General features: G+C 40.7%; 4 protein-coding genes and 2 non-coding genes across 7 annotated transcripts; 4 read left to right on the forward strand and 2 right to left on the reverse strand.

Annotated features, from left to right (window-relative positions):
• Positions 1-2,060: 2,060 nt before the first annotated feature.
• Positions 2,061-6,526, reverse strand: LOC137720007 (two-component response regulator-like APRR5). 2 transcript variants are annotated; one of them, XM_068458996.1, is made up of 8 exons: positions 6,002-6,526; positions 5,647-5,808; positions 5,419-5,549; positions 5,136-5,288; positions 4,513-4,630; positions 4,009-4,411; positions 2,912-3,632; positions 2,061-2,630 (listed from the first exon to the last, which is right to left on the reverse strand). In XM_068458996.1, the coding sequence occupies exons 1-8, from the start codon at positions 6,228-6,230 to the stop codon at positions 2,520-2,522; spliced, it is 2,028 nt and encodes a 675-aa protein (XP_068315097.1). In that variant the 5' UTR covers positions 6,231-6,526; the 3' UTR covers positions 2,061-2,519. The 2 variants fall into 2 exon arrangements, with proteins under 2 accessions (XP_068315097.1, XP_068315096.1); XM_068458995.1 differs by having other exon boundaries at positions 4,513-4,687.
• A 1,611-nt stretch (positions 6,527-8,137) lies between these two features.
• LOC137721219 (conserved oligomeric Golgi complex subunit 4-like) lies at positions 8,138-15,260 on the forward strand. The gene is made up of 3 exons (XM_068460319.1): positions 8,138-9,554; positions 12,109-13,686; positions 14,557-15,260. The coding sequence occupies exons 1-3, from the start codon at positions 8,205-8,207 to the stop codon at positions 15,184-15,186; spliced, it is 3,558 nt and encodes a 1,185-aa protein (XP_068316420.1). The 5' UTR covers positions 8,138-8,204; the 3' UTR covers positions 15,187-15,260.
• On the forward strand, positions 10,558-10,660 carry LOC137721590 (U6 spliceosomal RNA). The gene has a single exon (XR_011066664.1). It is a non-coding gene; the product is annotated as a U6 spliceosomal RNA (small nuclear RNA).
• Positions 15,261-15,639: 379 nt separating the features above from the next.
• LOC137720093 (pyruvate dehydrogenase E1 component subunit alpha-3, chloroplastic-like) lies at positions 15,640-17,983 on the reverse strand. The gene is made up of 3 exons (XM_068459104.1): positions 17,517-17,983; positions 16,292-17,072; positions 15,640-16,167 (listed from the first exon to the last, which is right to left on the reverse strand). Exons 1-3 carry the CDS (start codon positions 17,754-17,756, stop codon positions 15,890-15,892), a joined length of 1,299 nt encoding a protein of 432 aa, XP_068315205.1. The 5' UTR covers positions 17,757-17,983; the 3' UTR covers positions 15,640-15,889.
• Positions 17,984-19,463: 1,480 nt separating this feature from the next.
• On the forward strand, positions 19,464-19,535 carry TRNAC-GCA (transfer RNA cysteine (anticodon GCA)). Its single transcript has one exon. It is a non-coding gene; the product is annotated as a tRNA-Cys (tRNA).
• A 136-nt stretch (positions 19,536-19,671) lies between these two features.
• On the forward strand, positions 19,672-22,020 carry LOC137720919 (mediator of RNA polymerase II transcription subunit 4). The gene is made up of 3 exons (XM_068460040.1): positions 19,672-19,719; positions 20,285-20,393; positions 20,498-22,020. The coding sequence occupies exon 3, from the start codon at positions 20,527-20,529 to the stop codon at positions 21,715-21,717; it is 1,191 nt and encodes a 396-aa protein (XP_068316141.1). The 5' UTR covers positions 19,672-19,719; positions 20,285-20,393; positions 20,498-20,526; the 3' UTR covers positions 21,718-22,020.
• The last annotated feature ends 531 nt before the right edge of the window (positions 22,021-22,551 follow it).

The following is a 22,551-nucleotide window of genomic DNA, read 5'->3' on the forward strand; positions in this document are numbered from 1 at the left end:
TTACTTATAAGTAATTTTAGGAGTAAATTGGTAAGAGAATGAAAAAAAACTGACATGGAATATAATTGGACTTATCTAAAAAATGACTCACAAAATTGGATTCATATCAAGTTTTACCTAGTTAAAATAGGCGATGCTGGATTGAATGAAGCACCAGTGGACGTGGGATATTTCAACACACTCATTTACATGGGACCCAATTAGGAGGTCACACGTGAGAGATCTACACATCGGTAATCATATGAACTCAAGGGACCCACCCATTACGTGGCAATATGGGCCCGTTCCCTAATAATTGATAAGGTATAAGAGTCAGAGAGCAAGTCCGTACTATCACATGAGGGTTGCATCCCCTTGGCCTTAAGTGTTGGGTGAGTCATCGTGGTTCCACATGGTTGCCGATATGTGGATCTCACATGTGATCTAGTAATTGGGTCCCGCGTGAGAGTACATGGTAATATCTTCCACATCAGCCTTGTCTCTGAAAAAAAAAAAAAAGAGTTTAAATATCATAATTTCACCCCGACAAACACCGAGGCATTTTGTGGTAGAACCTCACAACTATCGAACTGTGCAGATAATAATTAACAAGTTGAGAACAATATTAATATTGTTAGAAGTGGGCATTTGTGCATGATGCCTAGTTTCATGAGTATGTGTGGTAGCTATATCTTTCCTTTTAAGTTATCTGATTTTGATATTTTGGTTTTTCAAGTTGATGTTTAGACCTTGTAATTTTATGTTCGCATTTTACCTGTTTTCTTCTGAAAGAAGGAAATTTGTTAATAACATACTACAAAGCAGTTCCCAAAGTACAAGAAACAGAGCTAGAGGCCTAACCAGCTAGGCCAATAATAGCAGCAACGTGAGAGTCTTCATGGCTGATATTATGACTGCAAACCTCTTGAAAAACTACATTTCCCAGGTATTTATTTGATCATATCTAGTGATACATGTCCTCAACTCTAATTGCTTTAATAGTTGATGTTGAGTTAACATTATTCTTATGAATTTTGTGGATTTGACTTTGGGTGCAGCAAATGATCAGATTCAAGTTATTGGTATGATTAAGCTCTTTGGAATAGGAGTTTTCTAACACTTTTCAAAGTTTGAGTCCCAACATTTGTTCAAAATTGTATAAAAGATCAATTATGCAAATTTGTAGTATATTCTCATATCAAAGATATTACAATTTATTTCCTCACCCAAAAAAATAAAAAATAAAAAAGGAAATATTATATTCAAATCTGGGTGTCCCCAGGGGTATCCTTTTTTTTTTATATATATAATATTATTTTGCAACTTTGCCATCAATGTGAATTAGGGTGGTATTGTTTGCAGATGACACCAATGCAATATTGGTAGCCCTTGTTACAATAGAGTCCTCTACATAGGACATGTTCTCTAGTTTAGTGGTTGTTTGGTGGCCATTGAGGTTTGTCACCAATAAGAGTGTCCACACTTGACAGTAGACACCAATGAAAAAGGTGGCTTTTAGCCAAAATTCTAGTAGTGTAATGTTGTATAATGGCTTAGGAAGTTATAGGAAAAAAAAAGAATTTAAAAAATATATGAAACAAATTTTGTAAAATAGAAGGAAAAAAAAGTGTAAAAATAAAATAAATTGTAAAAAAATAAAATAAAATAAAAAATAACAGCTGACTGACGTTAGTTAGTGGTTGCATTTGAAATTTGGCCTAGAATTCCTGTCGGATATAACCGACAAGAATTTATATTAAATATATTCATGTGGATTATATCCGACAGGAATGCTAGAATTTCTGGCCCGGGCCCGAGGCTGGTTGGATTGTGCCAACCAATTGGCCCTTTAGCCCTTTCAAATTCCATGAGACCCAAGAGCTATTTGGCCTAACCCTGGGTTAGAGACGATTTTCAGAGTATTTTCGACACTCTTACCTTTTAAGCCCTTCAGTTGGAGATGACCATTAATAATGCAAGACACGTCTTATTTGCAGCCAAACTAGTGGGCCCAAAAGGACATTTGATTCATGTATGCAGCCAAGTAATGTCGTTTTAACTCTTTAATAAAAAAAACAGCCTTAAAAACAACAATCTTTACACGTTAGACACCTCAAATTGAAGAAAATATTAACCTTTTAGATACAAAATAACATGTGACAACAATTTAACCTCCACGTAATCAAGCAAAAGAACACACTCGCCCTTCATAAATTACATACCCAACACATTAATGCAAATTATCATACCATTAAACCTCTAACCACAAATCACTCTCCGAGGTTCATACAAAAACCATATATTATGCAGAGCAGATGGTGACACTTTTAAGGTAGCATCCCTACATACTTACACCACTACCTCCTAGAATATCCAAAACCAAAACCAAAACCAAAACAAGAACCCATGTCTTCTGCAACCACTTTATCTTTCTGTGCTTCTTCACAACAGCTTCAACAGTATCGAAAGATTCCTGCATCACACAACCACACACGCTTTCTACTAACTTGCAGTCGCAGGTACGTTGCCAAAACTCGGTGTCACAAACCAACAGCATTGGCAGTTGGAGCATTAGTTCGTGCTCGGTGCACAAACTGACCTTTCACCCGGGGATGCTGCTCTGCTAGTATTTTCCGGCTTTGGTATCTGACCTGCGTATAGACATTAGCTGTTAAGGATTGGGAACACCTTTATGACATGGGTTATTTAGGTGATTTGGTATTAGCAGCTCAAAAGTGAGGGCTGTCCGGTACATTCGATCTAAGGTGGAAGTTTCCGAGTTGGTTAGGAAGTAATAAAGCTTGTTGGAGAATAATAATTGCAAATGTAGTTAAACCGAGCTTTCCTTGTACATGGCAACAACAATGTGTTATTCAAAAGCCCTCAAATGTGACATTAGGATGATTACTAAAATTAAAGACGAGGATAATACCTTCTTTTCAAAGCATCGATCTTTCCGCTTCAGTCGGAACTTGGTCAGAGCTGCTTCCCTTTGGCTGGAACGAAGAGGATCAGCTCCTCCAAAGCCCTCATGAACAGAACGACCACTGTCATTCAAACTCTCAGAAGCCTCCATCTCACCAGACACAGCCAGAGTGGCATTTCCATTAGTGCTACTACAATTGCTTCCATGTCCACTGCGACCAACAGCATTACCAACAGCATTGCCTAAACTACTACAGCCACTTTGCCCAGTAGCAGGCGAACCAGGTCTCAGTTCCTCCATTTGCTCCTGGTTGTTCTGCCCCTGCACAGTCTGGCCAATAGATTTATAGGTTGTCTTGTCAGACAGGTGACAACCTTCTTCTGAGAGGTAAACTTCAGGATTGGAATGATATGGGGAATTCACAGGATAGGAGGATTGTTCTCCATTGCAAGCCGATTTGCTACTCCATGTTGGGGTTACATCTGATTGTCTATGAAACAAGGATGGGAAAGAATGACCGTATGCAGTGCAAATATTATCAGACTTTGCCCCAGCGATAGGAACCATCCCAAGTTGAGAGCGTGGAAAGCATAAATCAGCTTCCTCAGTTTGACCGGAAACCAAGGTAGACATGTTTTCCTGGCTATCATGGGATTTATTTGCAACCTCCGATTCAGTGATGGGAAATGTTGGGAAAAAGGATTGCAACGTCTTGCTATTATTATACCTGCATGAAAGAACAATTGGTTGATCAGAAAATTCAGCAATCTAATCACTAGTTTGCATTCAATGTTTAAACAAGTTACAAGTCATTCCATTTTTGTTTCCGTTCTTACAAAGCGTAATAAGATTCTCCCTAAGCACCAAGTTATTCCATTTTTTTTTTAATAATTATTGTATTGTTGCCATCAGCTTTGCTGCTGCCAACAGAATTACCACTGTATAGCTGCCACTATTAATATACAATTCCTTATTAGTTATTATTCAGATCAAAATCACTATAAATTGTCATTCACAAATTGATAAAGAAGACCCCAGACGCATGCTTTAATTTTGTTCTCATCATCACTCAAGTTTACGAAAACAGGGACCTGAACACTCACCATGAAAAGGCAGAAGCATCAGAATGGTTCAGCACAGGCCTTTCATCGTTCACTTGCTTGTTTGAACCATCCAGAGAACTTCTCAAAGAAAGTTCCAGTTGTGGAGTGGATCCCATGTGCTTTGTACCGTCGTCTCTATTGTCAGGGGGTCCGGCAGTGCACTTTGGCCAATTACCAAAGGCTCCAATAAAGTCAATAGCTCCACTGGAGGGTTCATCCAGTCCATAACGGCTGATGTGAGTTTCAGAAGTGATATTAGCATCTCCTTTGTAACTTTCCGGTTGCATACCTTCACCTCGAACCATTTTTGTAGCAGAAACATTGTCCTCTCTGAGTCTTAATCCAGTTGAGGTATAACCTTCCTTCAAAGGTACAGCATATGATCCAAATGTACCTGACTTCTCTGCAAAACAAATGGCTTGTTGGATACCCCATTCTAAAATTACTGAAAGACGAAAAAAACTCCGAACAAATACAGAGAGAAAGCAGGAAAATATGGCATACCTTTTGCTTCACTCTCAAGCACAACAGATTCGTTGTCCGGTCTAGCACACTCCTTGAGCCTTTCCATATCTGTATTGCTTAAATTAGAAGCACTCTCATACCTTAGCTGTGGAATATCCTGCATATTTTGCATGTACCCACTCTCAGCTTCCATGTAAGGCGTCGTACAAGAACTCTGCACAAGAGATGCAGTTTGTATATGAAATTCCATGGAGCCAACCTATTCTATAAGTATAAAGTTTTCTCGAGCTATAGTGACCTCACACCCCAGCCCGGGCTCGACTCCACTGTACGCTTTAACTCTGACTACGCTTTCACGGTTTTGTTTATGAGAACTCATTGGACCACCCATACTGAGATTTCTCTCGGGCACACTCGCTTAACTTCGGAGTTCCGATGAAACCCGAAACCAGTGAGCTCTCAAAAGAGCTCATACTAGGTAGACATGGAAATATACATATAAGACCTAAAGGATCCCTTCCCTAGACGATGGAGGATGTTCCAGACATCTTTTATGTAGAAGAAAAAAGCATTGAAGTTCTCTTCGAGAATTGTGAGACTGTAGAGAACTCTAAATTTATCCTAAACCCTTTATTTTCAACTTAATTTTCAAATATACTTACTTGGGCTTCACTTCCTTTCTCACTGCATTCCTTATTTTCCTGCATGGAAGCTGCGTAACCATTTGAATGTTTACTTGCTAAATTGTTCTCGCAAGTGGCTTCGACTTTTTTCTGTGTAACATTAACGTTTTGTGGAACCGGTGCACCGCTACGCTGGTAGAAAGTAAAACACCAAGAGAAAAGACATGTATCATTAAACTGTAACACTGCCGCGCAATTAAACAAAAACAAGGAATCAACAACAAAGATGTACTGAAGGGGGAAGGTGAAAAATGGAACATACAGTTTGCCTTCTCCAAACATGCTGCCAAAGGTTCCGCAGCTCATTCCGCCTTACAGGCTTAATGAGATAGTCAGCTGCACCTTTCAGCATGCATTTCAAAACCCTGCTAGTTGAATCCTCAGAGGACATCACTGCACGGCAATACGAAAACTTTAGTTTCGAGTTCCATTTTCACACCGACAAACAATTAAAAAGAAAAGAGCACATTGTTAGGTCAAAGCAACATACTTATTACAGGTATGTTCTTGCACATGTCGTGTTCCATGACTAACGTAAGGAGCGCGAATCCGGAAATCGACGGCAGCTCTGTCTCTGTTAATATAAGATCCATCTTATGATGTTTCCTCTTTATGACCTCCCACGCCTTTAATCCATCTCCGACTGCAACAACTGCTTAATCCAAACAGACAGTCTCTTTTTAGAAAATGAAGATCCACACTTTCTACAAACTTGTCCAAATTTCTAAATTACCAGAATCACCTTAACAAAAACATTAAATTAGAAAAAGATCCAGACTTTTTACCAAAGTTAAGTCAAATAATCAAAATTTTCAAAACCCAGAAAAGGAAACAGTGCAACAGACCTTTGTAACCGCATTTTCGGAGAAGCGCAGCGATGATCTGCCGCGTCGAATCATCGGCTTCAACCAGCAGAACCCGGAGCACCAATTTTGGCAGGTTGCTCTCCCAGCTCACCACCTCCCCAGAACCACTACCACCACTGCCTCCTCCGCCGCCATCCTCATCCTCCACGTTCTTCTCCAGCTTCACAGCCTCCCTACCCTCACCACCACTCACAGCAACTTCACCCATTTTTCAAAACTCCACCAAAAATCCAAAACCCAATTTCTCAGAGCTAGTAAGAATCCAAAAGTCAACAGAAAACTAGGGTTTAACGATTCCGAGTTGCAGAGATCAAAGATTCAAACTACACCAATTTTTTGAGCTCGAAGAAGAAGAAGGGCAGTAAAAAAAATCTGAAAAACCTTCCAGTGAAATTCGGGAAATAAGGGGGTGGATTTTAGGCGTTCGCTCACAGCCGCGAAAATATCTTTCGATGCCTGGATCAAAAGGAGGGTCGTCATTGGCTTCTGGGTGCGAAGCCCACGTGGGGCATCCTCCGCCACCGGTTTTATATGTTCCTCCCTTCGCTTGTATTGATCTCATCAGCGGCCGGCGGGACCCACTTCGGACACGTGTTTGCGAGCCTGGGGTTTCCCGAACTAGATATTTTTTAGGAGGATTGCCACGTCTTCTTTTGCAATCACTTTGGATCTCGTGGTGGTGAATACGCACACGTGGAGGATTTATGAGCAATCATTTTTTTTTTTTTAACAAACAATATTATATCTATTCAGTTTAACAAACGATATTATCTACACTAAATAAGAAGGGTTTGGTTTAATTTTACAATAAACTAGCAATAATATAATTCAAATTTGTTTTTGCAATTACTTTGATCTCGTGGTGGTGAATATTGGGATTGCCACGTCTTCTTTTGCAATCACTTTGGATCTCGTGGTGGTGAATACGCACACATGGAGGATTTATGAGCAATCATTTTTTTTTTAACAAACAATATTATATCTATTCAGTTTAACAAATGATATTATCTATACTAAGTAAGAAAGATTTGGTTTAGTTTTACAATAGACTAGAAATAATGTGGTTCAAATTCGTCTTGGGTGAGAATCAAAACTAAAACCTGTTAGGTATAAATGAAAAGAAATATTACTAAGTCTTAATATTAAGTGGCTATACGTAATCTTTTTTAAGCTTGTTTTTATTTTGTTTTTCTCTTTTTATTTTCCGAACTCTAATATCATACTGCTACAATTTAGTAGGGAGTGATATGGATTAATCATATTAATTTGTTGTTGAACTCGTAGTTTATAAAATCCATACTTAAGTAAAAGAAAATACTAGTGGACTAGCTATTTTATTTTTACCTTAAAATGAAAAAAAAAAATCTACATTTTACACCTTTCATATTTTAGGAGATTTTCAAAACTAGCCGCGAAATTTTAATTTTCTCATATTACTTTCTTAGGTTTTGAAGTTGCAGTAATTTACACTTTTGTTTGATGAATTATATGACTTTTAGTTAAATTAATGATCTGGTGAACAAGAAATCAGTAACGGAGTAGAAGTGGAAGACATATTTACCCCACACTAACAAAAAAAATCATCATTCTTATAAATAATTATACATTTACAAATTAAAAAAACATGTAAATTGAGTGATTTTAAAATCGTTAGAGCATATGAGAAAATTAAAACATCGTAACTCATTCAAAAACCTCAAACCAAAAAAATGTCTCTCCCTCTCTTTTATTTTGTAAGCTTTTGCATCATATTGTTTATTTTCTTTTTATTGTATGCATGGTATTGCTTGGGATTCTTGTTTTTAATGACTCATAAGATCTTGGATTTTGTCCAAATTTTCTGTTTTGCTCTCTGTAAAGAATATAAAATTTTCTTATCGGAAGATTGACAAAATTAAATATAATTTATACTTAGTGATTCTATTATAGTTAAACTATTTTGGACATACGTGTGAAATTGAAATGATGGGATGTTAAAGTGACGGTGTCAATAACAAATTTATATTACAAATTTGATATTCTTGGCATTATATATAAATAAATAAATAAATAATACTTCGTATATAAAACAAAACAAAATACATCACAAATATTTGTGCGTGGGGCCTGTGGGCGTATACCAGTGACAATTACAAACACACGAAACAACTTTTGACCAAACGAATGAAACAAGAGGCAAAAAATGCATCTACTGTTTCGGCGCTCAGCAAAAACCACCACAACCGCCACTCGCTACCTCGCCCTCCCGCCAAAAACCCCATCCTCTTCCTCCTCCTTCTTCCACTCCTCCCAACCCCGTCACCAAACGCCAGATATCGGCTCTCCTTCCAGAGTCCAAAAGCTCATCGCCTCCCAATCCGACCCTCTCCTCGCCAAAGAAATCTTCGACTACGCCGCCCGCCACCCAAATTTCCGCCACTCCTACGCCTCCTATTTCACTCTCATTCTCAAGCTCGGTCGGTCCAAATACTTCTCCCTCGTCGACGACCTCCTCCTCCGCCTCAAGTCCCAAAACTACACCGTCTCCCCCGCCCTCTTTTCCCACCTGATCAAAATCTACGGCGAAGCCAATCTGCCCCAGAAAGCCCTCCGAGGGTTCTATACTATGATGGAGTTCGACTGCAGGCCTTCCGTCAAACACCTGAACCGCATTCTTCAGATTCTCGTTTCTCACCGGAACTTTCTCCGGCCGGCGTTCGACGTCTTCAAGGACGCTCACCGTCACGGGGTGATGCCCAATACGGAATCCTACAATATACTGATGCGTGCATTTTGTTTGAACGGGGATCTCAGCATTGCCTACCAACTGTTCAACAAAATGTTTGAGAGAGACCTTGTGCCGGATGTGCATTCGTATCGGATTCTGATGCAGGGGTTGTGTAGGAAGGGGCAGGTGAATACCGCGGTCGATTTCTTGGAGGATATGCTGAACAAAGGGTTCGTGCCCGATACGCTGAGCTACACCACTTTGTTGAATAGTTTGTGTAGGAAGAAGCAGCTTCGTGAGGCGTATAAGCTACTTTGTAGGATGAAGGTGAAGGGGTGCAATCCTGATATTGTGCATTACAACACTGTTATATTGGGATTTTGTCGAGAAGGGCGCCCGGCGGATGCTTGTAAGGTTCTCGAGGATATGGCATCTAATGGGTGCTTGCCAAATTTGTTATCTTATCGGACTTTGGTTAGCGGGTTATGCGATCATGGGATGCTTGATGAGGCTAAGAGTTATATGGAGACGATGGTGTCAAAGGGGTTCTCACCGCATTTCTCGGTCATTTATTCTTTGGTTAAAGGGTTCTGCAATGTGGGTAGGGTTGAGGAAGCTTGTGGAGTTTTGGAGGAGGTGTTAAAGCACGGAGAGGTTCCTCATACGGATACTTGGATAACGGTGGTTGCTGGGATATGCGAAGAGATTGAGCTGGTGAGAATGGAGGAAATGCTGAGAGAGGTAATGAAGGTGGAAGTTAGGCCAACCACTAGAATCGTGGAGGCAGTGTTTGGTTTGGAGGATTACTTGATCAAGAAGATACAGGCTAACCCTAGGAGAGGTTATTAAATTCTTTACGGCACATGTTCCTGGTTTTTATAACTCCCTGTAGGCTCTGGCATGAGAGATCTGTTAGATTTTGGTCAAGCTACTAGCTCCACTTTCAGTATTGAGCTAAATCCCCAGTCACAAGCGGGACGGATGCTCTTCAAAAGGCTTCATCCCGCAAGTAACTGAACTTATTCTTCAGGGATCATGGAAGAACTGGATGCGCTTATGGTTCACGGCAAGGATGATCGCAATGCTACTGAAACAGGTCTCTTTCTGGGATTGTGGAGGAGCTGTATGCTTTCGTGTTTGTTTGTAGACAAAGATGAGCCTACTCGCACTGTTTGAGCATTGACGTTGTTGCTGTCGTTTGGCTGAAATTCAGACATCCTACCTTGAAGTCAGCCGACGTTTTACAAGAAGCTTTCTTAGTTTTGATTCAGAGCAAACCATGGGAGTCAAACAAACATTCAGGAAAACGCAGAGGTCAGCTTGTGGTGTACAACATTGTTTTTCTGAAATAATTTCATAAGAATATCTTTTCTTGCTTTGTCGACTTAATTTTCGCGATATTTACTAGTTAATTGTCCTGCAGCAAATAAATTGATATTCTGATAGAAATAATGTATATTTTCTCTGCATGAATATGCAAAACTTAACAAGTATTCTTATTGTATCATCTATTAGTCTCTTAACTTTCTCTTGCTTTCTAAATAGACTGTACACAAATCTACGAAACAACTCACCGCTGTCCGCCAATGTTTGTATTGCAAAAAACCTATGCAGATTAGGCAAATTGTTGTGATGCAATTTCCAGATGTAAAAGTTTTATGATCCGGCAGTCATTCGGATGGATGACCACTCACCGCTGCGTATCTAATTTAGTCAAGAATGCTGCTTAAGCTATTACCACATCGGTATGGCAAAGCAAAGCTATCCCACATCGGTCACAGGCGTTACATTTAAAGGCTTTATATACTGCTTGCTTGCAGGAACACTCGTCCCTTCGGGGACATCCGATAAAATTGGAACGATACAGAGAAGATTAGCATGGCCCCTGCGCAAGGATGACACGCATAAATCGAGAAATGGTCCAAATTTTTTTGCATTTTTGGCTCCTGGTTTTTATTTTTGCAATCTAAGACTGAGACTTAAAAAGGACAAGGCGGAGTTGCAAATATCATCTTATAGTGCAAATATCATCTTATAGGGACGCCTTAAGGTACAGACATTGCTTAGTTCTTTACATGTAAAGAATAATTACTCTTTAAATGACGATATGTTATTATTTTATCGTACAAGTGTCATAAGTAGAATCGTCCAATTTTTTAATATTACCTAAAGATAGTCTTTATAATAATCCATCATTTGAATACCCTTTAATCATCTATATAAATTAAAAAAAATTACAGTTTATAGGATGTTAGTTGTCACCACGTAATTATAATTCAAAAAAATTTACACTATTAAAATCCAGAGAATCATGCATATGTTGATGATTTTTTTTCACTTGATATTGAAGTCCAATGATATTTCTTCACTATTGAAAGGTTGAAGGTTCTTGAAGTAGATAAAACAAAATCACTATCAATTTATTTCTCAAATAATGCTAGCTATATTAAATTTGTCCAATATTCTAGCAGATCAGTTGTTATCCGTGCGATTCAGGTTATCCTTAATAATAATAATAATATTATTATTATTAAAATAAGGGGTGTGATATCCACACACTCTATTTTATTTCTCACACATCTTTTTAATTTTCGACCATCGGATCGAATGAATTGAAGAAGATCAACGAATATAAATTATCAAGGGGTGTGTGAGAAGTAAAATCCACACACTCCTAAAATAAAGGAGTGCTATTAGACCCACCCCAGTGTCTTATTTTCCCACCACATGATAATCTCACCCACCATAGAAAATTAAAAAAGTAAAATGTTATTTCCCCACCCACCATTATTCCCAAAATAACCATAATATATATATTTTTTAAAATAACTCTAATATATCTTTGAATAATATTATAAATAAATAAATAAAAATAGAAAGAAAATGAAAGAAAATGCAAGACCTATACATTCATCATCTCCTTCACACCTAATGCAACCATGCAAAAACCCCGGACCCCCAAACCACTATTCTTCCTCCTTTTTTGTCAAAACTGCAGATCTCACACCCAATTCTTTTTTTTCTCCATTGAAGTTTCTTGCCTTCATCTAGCATACGCCCATTCTTTCCTCCAACATTTCCATGGATTCTAATCTAAAGATATCACTTCCCAACCTCTTTCGACCAAAGATATCACTTCCCAACCTCTTTCCACCCAAGATATCACACCCCACCCACCATTATTTATTTATTATTTTAAATTATTTTTTGTTTTTTCAAAATTTTATTACTGAATTAAATAGGGGCATGTATGTAATTCGGCATTTTGTTTGTCTCTCCGTATTTTTAATGCTTCCTCTTCCGTTCTTCTCCAACTGTCCAACTGACCACTCTGAGACCCGCGCACATAGATCACACCGAAAACGTCGTCGTCGCCGAGAGACACCGGATCAAGGCAATGGAGTCGGACCAACCGTCCATAAAATTCGGGACCCAAGAGGCCCTCTCGCACGTGCGGGCCCTGACGGACGTTGGCGCCATGACGCGCCTCCTCCACGAGTGCATCGCGTACCAGCGATCCCTAGATCTGGACCTCGACAGCCTCCTCTCCCAGCGCTCCGACCTCGACAAGCAGCTCCTCGGCCTCAGCAAGTCCTCCCAGGTTCTCGACATCGTCAAGTCCGACTCCGACCATGTCCTCTCCAACGTCACCTCCACCTGCGACCTCGCCGACCACGTCAGCGCCAAGGTCCGCGAGCTCGACCTCGCCCAGTCCCGCGTCAAGTCCACGCTCCTCCGCCTCGACGCCATCGTCGAGCGCGGTAACTGCATTGATGGCGTCAAGCAGGCCCTCGACGCCCAGGACTACGAGTCCGCCGCCAATTACGTCCAGCGCTTCCTCCAGATCGACTCCGAGTACCGAGACTCCGGCGCCGACCAGCGGGAGCAGCTCATTGAGTCGAAGAGGCAGCTCGAATCCATCGTCAGGAAGAAACTCTCGGCCGCCGTGGACCAGAGGGAGCATTCCAATGTGTTGAGATTCATCAGGCTTTACACTCCATTGGGGTTGGAAACGGAGGGGTTGCAGGTTTACGTTGGGTACTTGCGGAAGGTGATTGGGATGCGATCCCGGCTCGAATTCGAGCACTTGGTGGAGCTAATGGAGCAGAACAATCCGACCCAGGCCGTCAATTTTGTCGGGTGTTTGACCAATTTGTTCAAGGACATTGTTTTGGCGGTGGAAGAGAACGATGAGATTTTGAGAGGGCTTTGTGGGGAAGACGGAGTTGTTTACGCCATTTGTGAGCTTCAAGAGGAATGTGATACGAGGGGTAGTTTGATCTTGAAGAAGTACATGGAGTATAGGAGATTGCCGAAGTTGAGCTCCGAGATCAATGCCCAGAACATCAATGTGGGTGGCGTTGGTGTTGGGTCCGAGGGACCCGACCCGAGAGAGGTTGAGTTGTTCTTGGAGGAGATACTGTCTTTGATGCAATTGGGTGAGGATTACACTGAGTTCATGGTATCTAAGATCAAGGGCTTGACTAATGTCGACCCGGATTTAGGTCCACGAGCCACTAGGGCTTTTAGGAGTGGAAGTTTTAGCAAGGTGGTTCAGGACATTACTGGGTTTTATGTCATATTGGAAGGTTTCTTTATGGTGGAGAATGTGAGGAAGGCTATAAGGATTGATGAGCATGTGCCGGATAGTCTCACGACTTCAATGGTGGATGATGTTTTCTATGTTTTGCAGAGTTGCTTGCGGAGGGCGATATCCACTTTGAATATCAGCTCTGTGATTGCTGTGTTGAGTGGTGCGAGTAGCTTGTTAAGCAATGAGTATCACGAGGCCTTGCAACAGAGGATGAGAGAGCCAAATCTTGGCGCAAAGCTGTTCCTAGGTGGTGTTGGCGTGCAAAAGACCGGGACGGAGATTGCCACGGTTTTGAATAATATGGATGTCAGTAGCGAATACGTCCTCAAACTGAAGCACGAGATTGAGGAGCAATGCTTAGAGGTAATTGAAATGATTTGCTTTACTCCGTGCTTTAGTTTATCAGGATTTCTGACATGAATAATAACTACATTGTTTGGGCAAGTCTTTGGCTTGTATTTCGCTTTGTATTAGGTTAGAAGTCCCAAATCACTGTAATTATGCATATGTAGGTTTAATCAGACCGGCATTTGATGTGTCCAATTTCCTGTAGTTGGAGTTTCTAATGGCCTTGTTAATGTTTGGGAACATAATAAAACGCCACATACTCTAGCACTTCACAGAATTTCCTGTTAATACAAGAAATGGAGTTTGATGGTACTGTGTTAATCGTGAAAGAATGATGTGTGGCTGCCCACTGACTGCATTATTGATCACTGCTGCTATCGTAGGCTTTGGTTACATGAAATATTCATAGTTAAAAGATTTCTTATTTGTTGTCTGGTAAGTTGATAAGGACAAAAGAATACAGGCTTGTTGGTGTTGGTTTATTTATATGTGGCGTATGATTTGTTCATGTTGATGTTGCCTTTATCTCCTTAAGCCTTTAGATGTTTCAGTTTTATGGTTAATTTTTCCATTTTTTTTACTGAAATTTGTGTGCATTGAGATGAAGAGTCAAGAGAGCACCGTAACTCACTAAGACAATTGTGCATTTCTCAAATCCCCCATTTGCTACTTGCTTGTGCCCACCTTCTTGGCTGTAGTGGAACTCTTAAGTATTGAAATGTAGATCATTTTGATATCCGTCATGTACACTCACAAAATCGCAGTAGTAATCTTTTGGCGTCTTTTATGTTCTTCTTGCTGTCGTAAATTCATGTCTGATGTTATCATCTGTTGAGATCTTTCGTTTGGTAGAGAAAAAGTGAAGTGTGATATCATGTTTATCAGGTATTTCCTGCACCGGTTGATAGAGAAAAAGTCAAGTCTTGTCTGTCTGAGCTAGGGGATATGAGCAACACATTCAAGCAAGCTTTGAATGCTGGCTTGGAACAACTTGTGGCAACCGTGACACCCCGTATCCGTCCAGTGCTAGATAATGTGGCAACCATCAGCTACGAGCTGTCAGAGGCTGAATATGCAGATAATGAGGTCAATGACCCTTGGGTCCAAAGGCTTCTTCATGCTGTTGAGACGAATGCAGCATGGCTCCAGCCGCTAATGACCGCCAACAACTACGACTCATTCGTTCATTTTGTAATCGACTTCATTGTGAAGAGGCTTGAAGTGATTATGATGCAGAAGCGATTTAGTCAACTCGGAGGCCTTCAGCTCGACAGAGATGCTAGGGCATTGGTAAGCCACTTCTCTAGTATGACTCAAAGGACCGTCAGAGACAAATTTGCGCGTCTCACACAAATGGCGACGATCCTCAACTTGGAAAAGGTCTCGGAGATTCTTGATTTCTGGGGCGAGAACTCGGGACCTATGACGTGGAGACTGACCCCAGCCGAGGTCAGGCGAGTCCTCGACCTGAGAGTTGATTTTAAACCCGAAGCAATTTCCGCTCTTAAGTTGTAATCCCCGTCCGAATCGACACTTACCCTTCGCATTCTTTTGTTTCTTCATAAATATCATATCTTCATTCTTCTTATTGCCACTTCTTACAGTTTTTGTACCAGAATTTTATGCGTTTTCGCTTCTCTGGCCTAAATTATATTGTCGCCGGCAACCAGCCACCCTGAACCCTGGCCGCCCTTACCGTTCATTCATTTGTTTGGTTTTCAGCGGTACATCAGTCTTAAAAGAGTTTCTAATTCAAATCTCATGAACGATAATTGCTGATTTAAGAAAACAACTCCGTTTACTGAAAAAATAAACCATCCAGTACCATATGGTTTTGATTTCTACATGCAAAGCTCCGTATTTTGGTGTAAACAATGCACGAGCTCCGGCTAACTCGTTAAGATGCGGAATACGTCGAGAGTTGAGCCACGAAACGAGTCGGATCCAACCAATGCAAAATTTTGAAAATATGTGTAGATGTAATAAAATTGGAAACAGAGAACCAACATCATCACTACAGGGTTTTGCTTGCCAATACAGAAACAGAAACAATCGAATTTTTCTAAAAGAACATGAACAAAATTGAAAAGATAAACATACATATGTCCTGCTTTTACAGTAGATAAAAGCTGATAACAAGTGACAAGTAGCTGCTAGCAGTAACTAAAAATTTAACGCCACGCAGGCATACCTAGGAACAGCTCCAACCAGCCGAGATTTAGACGTGAGCTGTGCCCTGAGTGAACTTAGGATCCTCGCATCTGTAGCTGCCATCAGGCCCGATTCCAAAGCCCTTGGGATCGGCAAACACATTCTCGAGCAGCTGGCTGCGAGGTGGAAGAGGACTCTCATCTGCAAACTCAACGGCATCCTCAACCACCTCGTCGATCTTCTTATGGATGGCCTTCAAGTCTTGTTCAATCGCCAAATTGTTCTCAAGTATGTATTTCTTGAGGGCTGTGATGGGGTCTCTGGCAGCGTAGTGTGCCTTCTCAGCTGCCAAAATGGAACAGAACATAATGGTTAATGACAATAAATTCGTGGAACCAAACAATGATAGTTTGGGATGGATTTTAGCTCCTAAAATGTGCAAGAAGAAAGACATAATTCAAATACTCACCAGGGTCACGAAGCTCATCGGGATCAGCCAATGAGTGTCCTCTGAATCTGTATGTTTCACATTCCACCAAAGTTGGCCCTTCTCCTCTCCTGGCCCTTCCAATAGCCTCCTTTGCCACCTCCCTCACCTTCAACACATCCATCCCATCCACATGAACACCCGGCATACCGAATGCAGGCCCCTTCTTCCAAATTTCGGGATCAGAAGTAGCCCTCAAATGTGACATACCAATAGCCCACAAATTGTTCTCCACAACAAAAATAATTGGCAATTTCCACAATGCTGCCATGTTCAAACACTCAAAGAACTGGCCATTATTAGCAGTTCCATCTCCGAAAAATGCCAATGTTACATGATCACAGTCTGCCTGTTTCATCACTTCCCTCCGGTACTTAGAGGAGAATGCTGCACCTGTTGCCACTGGGATCCCTTCACCAATAAATGCAAACCCACCGAGTACATTATACTCTTTCGAAAACATGTGCATAGAACCACCCTGGCCTCGGCAGCAACCAGTAGCCTTTCCAAAGAGCTCACTCATCACCTCACGAGCAGGGACACCCTTACTCAAAGAGTGTACGTGATCACGGTATGTGCTCACCACAGAATCCTCCTTCTTGGTAAGCTTGATAAACCCAGTTGAGACAGCTTCTTGGCCATTGTAAAGGTGAACGAACCCAAACATTTTGCCTCTGTAATACATCTGAGCACACATGTCCTCGAAAGATCTACCCAATACCATGTCTTCATACAGCTCCAAACTTTCCTCCTTCGTAATCAGCTAAATGCACCAAGATAGAAAAACCATAAAGTCTTAGACGGTATCCATTTCATTAGAAAACTCGAAAAACAAAGCTCAGATGCGTACTTCTACATCTTTTTTAAACTTAAATTGCACTGATACGATGACGTTGCATGAACTTAAACATACGAGACAAATCAAATTGAATCAATTGATTCAAATCCACCCATAAACAAAATTGAAAGTTGGAAGCCTTGGATTTATCTGTTCTGGGTTTTCAATTTTTGGATCAAACAACTTAAATTACAATTGATTTAAGTAAATTTGATCGTAAAACTCAGCCACCCAGTACTGACAAACCCAAGATTAACACAATTGAAAACCCAAATCTCTAATCCTTCCACTGGATTACCATGCATGAGAAAAACAAAACAAACCCAAAAAACCCAATCAAGCAACGAAATTTCAGGACAAAAGCATTACCAGATTGGAAGAAGCCTGGACCTTCTTCTCCTTGACAGCTTCGGAGACGGCAACGACGGCGGATCGGCGGTGGGCATTGGAGTGGGAGAGGGAAGCGGGTCGGAGCTTGCGGGTAGATCCGAGAAAAGAGGATGCCTTGGTGGGGAGCAGCAGGGAGGGCTTGTCATTGGATCTGGGGGTGCTGGCGGTGGTATTGAGCTGGAGAGGCTGGGCCAAGTTGGTGGCGGACGAGAAGGACATCGCTGCCCCCTGCTTTCACTGCTTCCGTCTGTCTGGCAAGTGAGAAATTTTGAGGAGAGAGAAAGTAAGGAGGGGGGAGGATGGAATGATGGGGGATTGAGGGAGAGAGTATAAGAGGAGAACAAGGGGCGGAGAAAACAAAGGGAGGAGGCTTGGAAATAACCGAAATGGGAAAGCTAAGCCAACAACTCAACCAACCACTTGGGAGTTCTTCAATTTGCTTGTTTTAATACAAGCTTTCATAATGTTCGGGAGTTTTGAGGCCCTTTTACCTCGTAATCTCCGATAGGAATTCTTGTCCTCCATGTCTATTTTCTCGTGACACTTGGCTTCTCTTTCTACATACTCCGTTGATAATTTATGTCATTTAATTTTTTTTCGACTCATCAATCTAACGGATAAATATCAAGGGATGTGAAAATAGTGAATATTGAGAGATGTGTGTGAAAAGTGAAAATGAGTGATAACACCATCTTTCATTAACCATTATGCCTGTATCATTTTGATCCAACGCACATAGCTAGTTAGTTTGCGCTTGATTAGGTTGGGGGAGGTTTTATGTTCAACTTACATGGGTGGACGACATATATTTATAATAAGTTGAATACTATAGTAAGCTTTTTGAGGCTCTCTCGAGCAATGCTTGACTTCTCTAGAGGTCCCTCGAGTGATGCTCCACTTCTTTAGAAGCTCATCAAGCAATGCTCGAGCTTCTTTTAGGCTAATGACAATATGCTCAAACTCTCATCGAACGGTTAAATTATATCAGACAACAAAATAGGGTTAGAAATCTTCCCGCTTCCACAACTTTATCGCTTTCAAAATTTCTATGAATATATTTGTATAAATTTTGGGCATGTTTATTTATAATGAATAAAGTTGTTATTAATGTGTATCATTTTTATTCATGGGTTTACAAATAACAATTGCAAGATATATAGGTCTCTGATTTCGAGCATAACGTAAATGACAAATTCTTTGATATAGAGAGTAAACGCAAAACAAGCAATGTAATAAACCCCGTTGTAATCATGTTCGTACTCCTCTTTGTAATTTTTGTAATTACGTTTTTCTGTTAATGAATTGTTGCTATTGCTTTGATTCTTACCAAAAAAAAAAGAACCAAATGTGTCTTCACCGCAATATGTGGAATGACCACCATTCGCATTGATTTTTGTCAATCCGTGTGATAGTGAGATAATAAATTTGAGTTTGACTTAATTAATCTCAATAAGTACCGGCTCGTTTAGAAGTAATTTCAGTTATTTTAAAAGCACTTTCAAACAAAATCTAAGATAGAATTACTAACTTTCATCACTATTGACTTTAACAAACAATAAATCATATTTTGTTAGCAATTTTGTTTGTTGAAGAATGCTATAGGGAGACTCTCTTCATTCATAAGTTATATTGAAACCAAAAATACAAAATACAAAAGAATATAGTAGAAGACAGCTTTTGTCCGTGTATGTTGCATTATTTTGTCGTGATCCAAATCTAGTGACCATGTGGACAAAGATGAGTTCCAACGTGTTATTGGATGAGAACTGCAAAACCAAAATCCTTTTTCTAATTTCGAAATTTTGGTTAGTTATAAATTATTTACAACCGAATGGAATGACGTTTTAGAATTTTAATTATTCTTAGTAAGCAGAATAAGACTTTGTTGTTGTGGTATATTCAAAACGTGAGGACATAAGCAGAAACGGGTCCATAGCTCAGTGGTAGAGCATTTGACTGCAGATCAAGAGGTCACCGGTTCGAACCCGGTTGGGCCCTTTTTTGCACCTGTTTTTTTTTTTCTTCATTTTTTACGTCAATATAAAGCTGGGCCCTTCAAATCCGCTCCAAGCCCATATCCGATTCGGCCCACCCGCAATTCCATATGGGTCCCCTTCTTCTAGTCGTTGCAGCATTCGCTCCGCTTCCGATTTCATTCGCTCTGTCACTAAACCGGGCGAAGGTCAGCTTCTCCCTCTCTCTCTCTCTCTCTCTCTCTCATTCAGTGGTTCTTCATCGTTAGCTGATTGAGCTGTTGATCTTTCTCCGAATTATTATTGTGTTTGACTTATGATGAAAGTCGTAGGTTAGCTTTGATTTTGTCTGAATGGGGATTTCTATAATTTTGGGTTTTAGGGTTTATCAAGAAAATTTTACCAAATTTATAATTTTATATGATTGTGGCATCCTTTAATTGTTCCAGTTTTCTCTGGGGTTAATTTTAGATTAGCAGGTTAAGCAATGCATTCAATTCAACGTTGTTACGGAGGAAATTTTGGTTTTAGGTTCAGATTTTTGTTGTAATTTTCTGCTTCTTCCATGCCTCGTTGTTAATTTTTTTTTTCTTTTTTTGTCTTTTTTTTTTTTGTCCAGAATTGATATTATGTGTACAGAATGACAATGAGAACAATATTACCAACCCCAAATTTATTGGAGCAATAATTCTTAAACTGAGCGCTTGAATTGGGAAATATCCCGAAAGATTATTCGGTCGATTTTTGAAGAATTTGAACTCTTGGATTTTGCAGCTTATGAAGAGCTGAAAACAAGGGGAAGGGGAAGCTCTGTAGCAATCCAACATTGGGGCTCCTTAACGCCTTAGCCGCTAGCTCGCTATTCTTGTTTCTGAATCTGTTGGTAAGAGTCATTTTTTCTTTTAATTAGTTTCAGTTTCTGCTACGAGTTTTATTTTTTTATTTTTTATCATCAAGTATTTAATTTCTTCAATTTCTTGTTGGTAGGATGTTTGAAGAATCGAGTGAATCACAAAATGCTGCAATCCCAAATTGTTCAATCCCCCGCTAGGTTAGGCCTAACAAATCCCACATCGCCCTCTCTTCAGAACCCTACGCCTCCAAAAGTCCCTTCACAGCAGCAACCCAATCTCTCCCCAACCCTTATCTCTCTCCTTCCACCGCTCCCTAGGGCTCAATCCATTCTTGTCCAAATGGCCTCCCTTGCCTCTAAACTCTTTGAAGTCTCTCCCAATCGGTCACTTTGGCTCAATGCATTTCGGGGGACCTTCCCGACTTTTCTTTCTTCCCAAACTCAGTCACTTCCCTCAACTGCACTTGAATCTTCTCCTTCCTCCACCAAAGAGATCCTCTCCCAGTTCACTGCCCTTCAAACCCAACTCTTTGAGGCTGTTGCTGAACTCCAAGAAATTCTTGATCTTCAGGACGCCAAGCTGAAAATTGCACGCGAAGTGAAGGCCAAGGATGCTGCGCTTCTTTCCTTTTCCAAGAAACTCAGGGATGTTGAGCAGGTTCTTGATAATCTTGTTGATGATTACTCTGATTTTACCCGCCCCAAACGGACAAAACAGGAGGACGGTGCAGATGATGATTCTTCGTGTGCCACCACTACAGTTTCATCTCAGTTGAATTTGTCAGATATACTGTCGTATGCCCACCGGATAAGCTACACAACCTTTGCACCACCAGAGTTTGGGGCGGGACAAGCTCCTCTTCGTGGGGCACTCCCACCTGCTCCACAGGACGAGCAAATGCGTGCTTCTCAGCTGTATGCTTTTGCAAACCTTGATGTGGGCCTACCTAAAACAGTCGAGGGGAAGGAGGAAACGATGCAGGCAATATTGGAGCCCCCGCCTCCTGAACAAACAGAATCTAATCAACTTCCCAACCTGGGTGCACTCCAAGGTTTGCTTCCTCCCAACATCACAGTCCCGTCAGGTTGGAAACCAGGGATGCCTGTGGAATTGCCAACCGAATTTCCTGTGCCCCCACCTGGATGGAAGCCAGGGGACCCAGTGCCTCTTCCCCCATTTGAATCTCTTCCAGTTCCTAGGGCCGAGGAGCAACAAATACGACCTAATGCTCATCCAGGAGTACATAAACCACCAGCGACAATACAGGTTCAGCATGTTGAGCTGGATATTCTGGATCCAGACGATGATAGCGATTATAGTACTGAAGATGGAAGCTCAGACGATGATGAGTGACAGCGGGCTACTACTGCGACCCTAGAGTTTTACGTGAATCCTTTTCTGTCTTGTTGAATTTGCATTTACACCGCCTCTCATTTCGTGAGTCAGCAAGTTGTGAACTTTGTTTGGATTAATTTTCAACAAGTTGATTTGTAACCTTTCTTTTGCGTTTGTAAGTTACTAATTTTTTGTGTTCTAAGCTTTAAAACTCAAGTAGCAAACTTGTTGGTCACACGAGCCGCTTCGATTGCAACTTGGATAATTACTTCCGAGCACCAGTTCCGTACAGGGAATAAGAATTGAAATCATTTTGATTCTTATTGAGTATGCTCATAGTGTAGAACAACATATCTGACTCCGAGGGGCGTACCCATGGGAGGACCCTTTCTTGAGTATGCTCATAGTGTAGAATGTATCATCTTCTATCAGGGACTTGGCAGTATCCTACATACCAGAGTAAACAATTTCAAATCAATGAAAGAGAACAAAGAGGAACAAGTATATTGGACGCTTTAGCAACACGATTCCCTTAAACAAGTTATACGAGAATACGGGCTGGTTTGGTATTGCTGTGCTTTGAAAGAAAGCTGCTTCTGCTGTGCTGTGAGAATAAGTAGATGTGAAATAAAGCAGCAGAGTGTTTGGTAAAACTTTTTTGTAAAAGTGTTTTTGAAAAAAATAAGCAGTATTATAGTGTTTGGTAAACTTTTATGTAAAATAGATGTGAAAAAAAGCTGGTTTTTCTAAGCTGGGTTTTGCAGCTTCTTGTTTTTGGCTTTTTTTCACCCAAAACTGTGAAAAAAAGCTGAAGCTGAATGTTTACCAAACACAAAAACAGCTCCCAGTTTT

This window comes from Pyrus communis, chromosome 16, assembly GCF_963583255.1.
Source record: "Pyrus communis chromosome 16, drPyrComm1.1, whole genome shotgun sequence".
NCBI classification, from domain to species: domain Eukaryota; kingdom Viridiplantae; phylum Streptophyta; class Magnoliopsida; order Rosales; family Rosaceae; genus Pyrus; species Pyrus communis.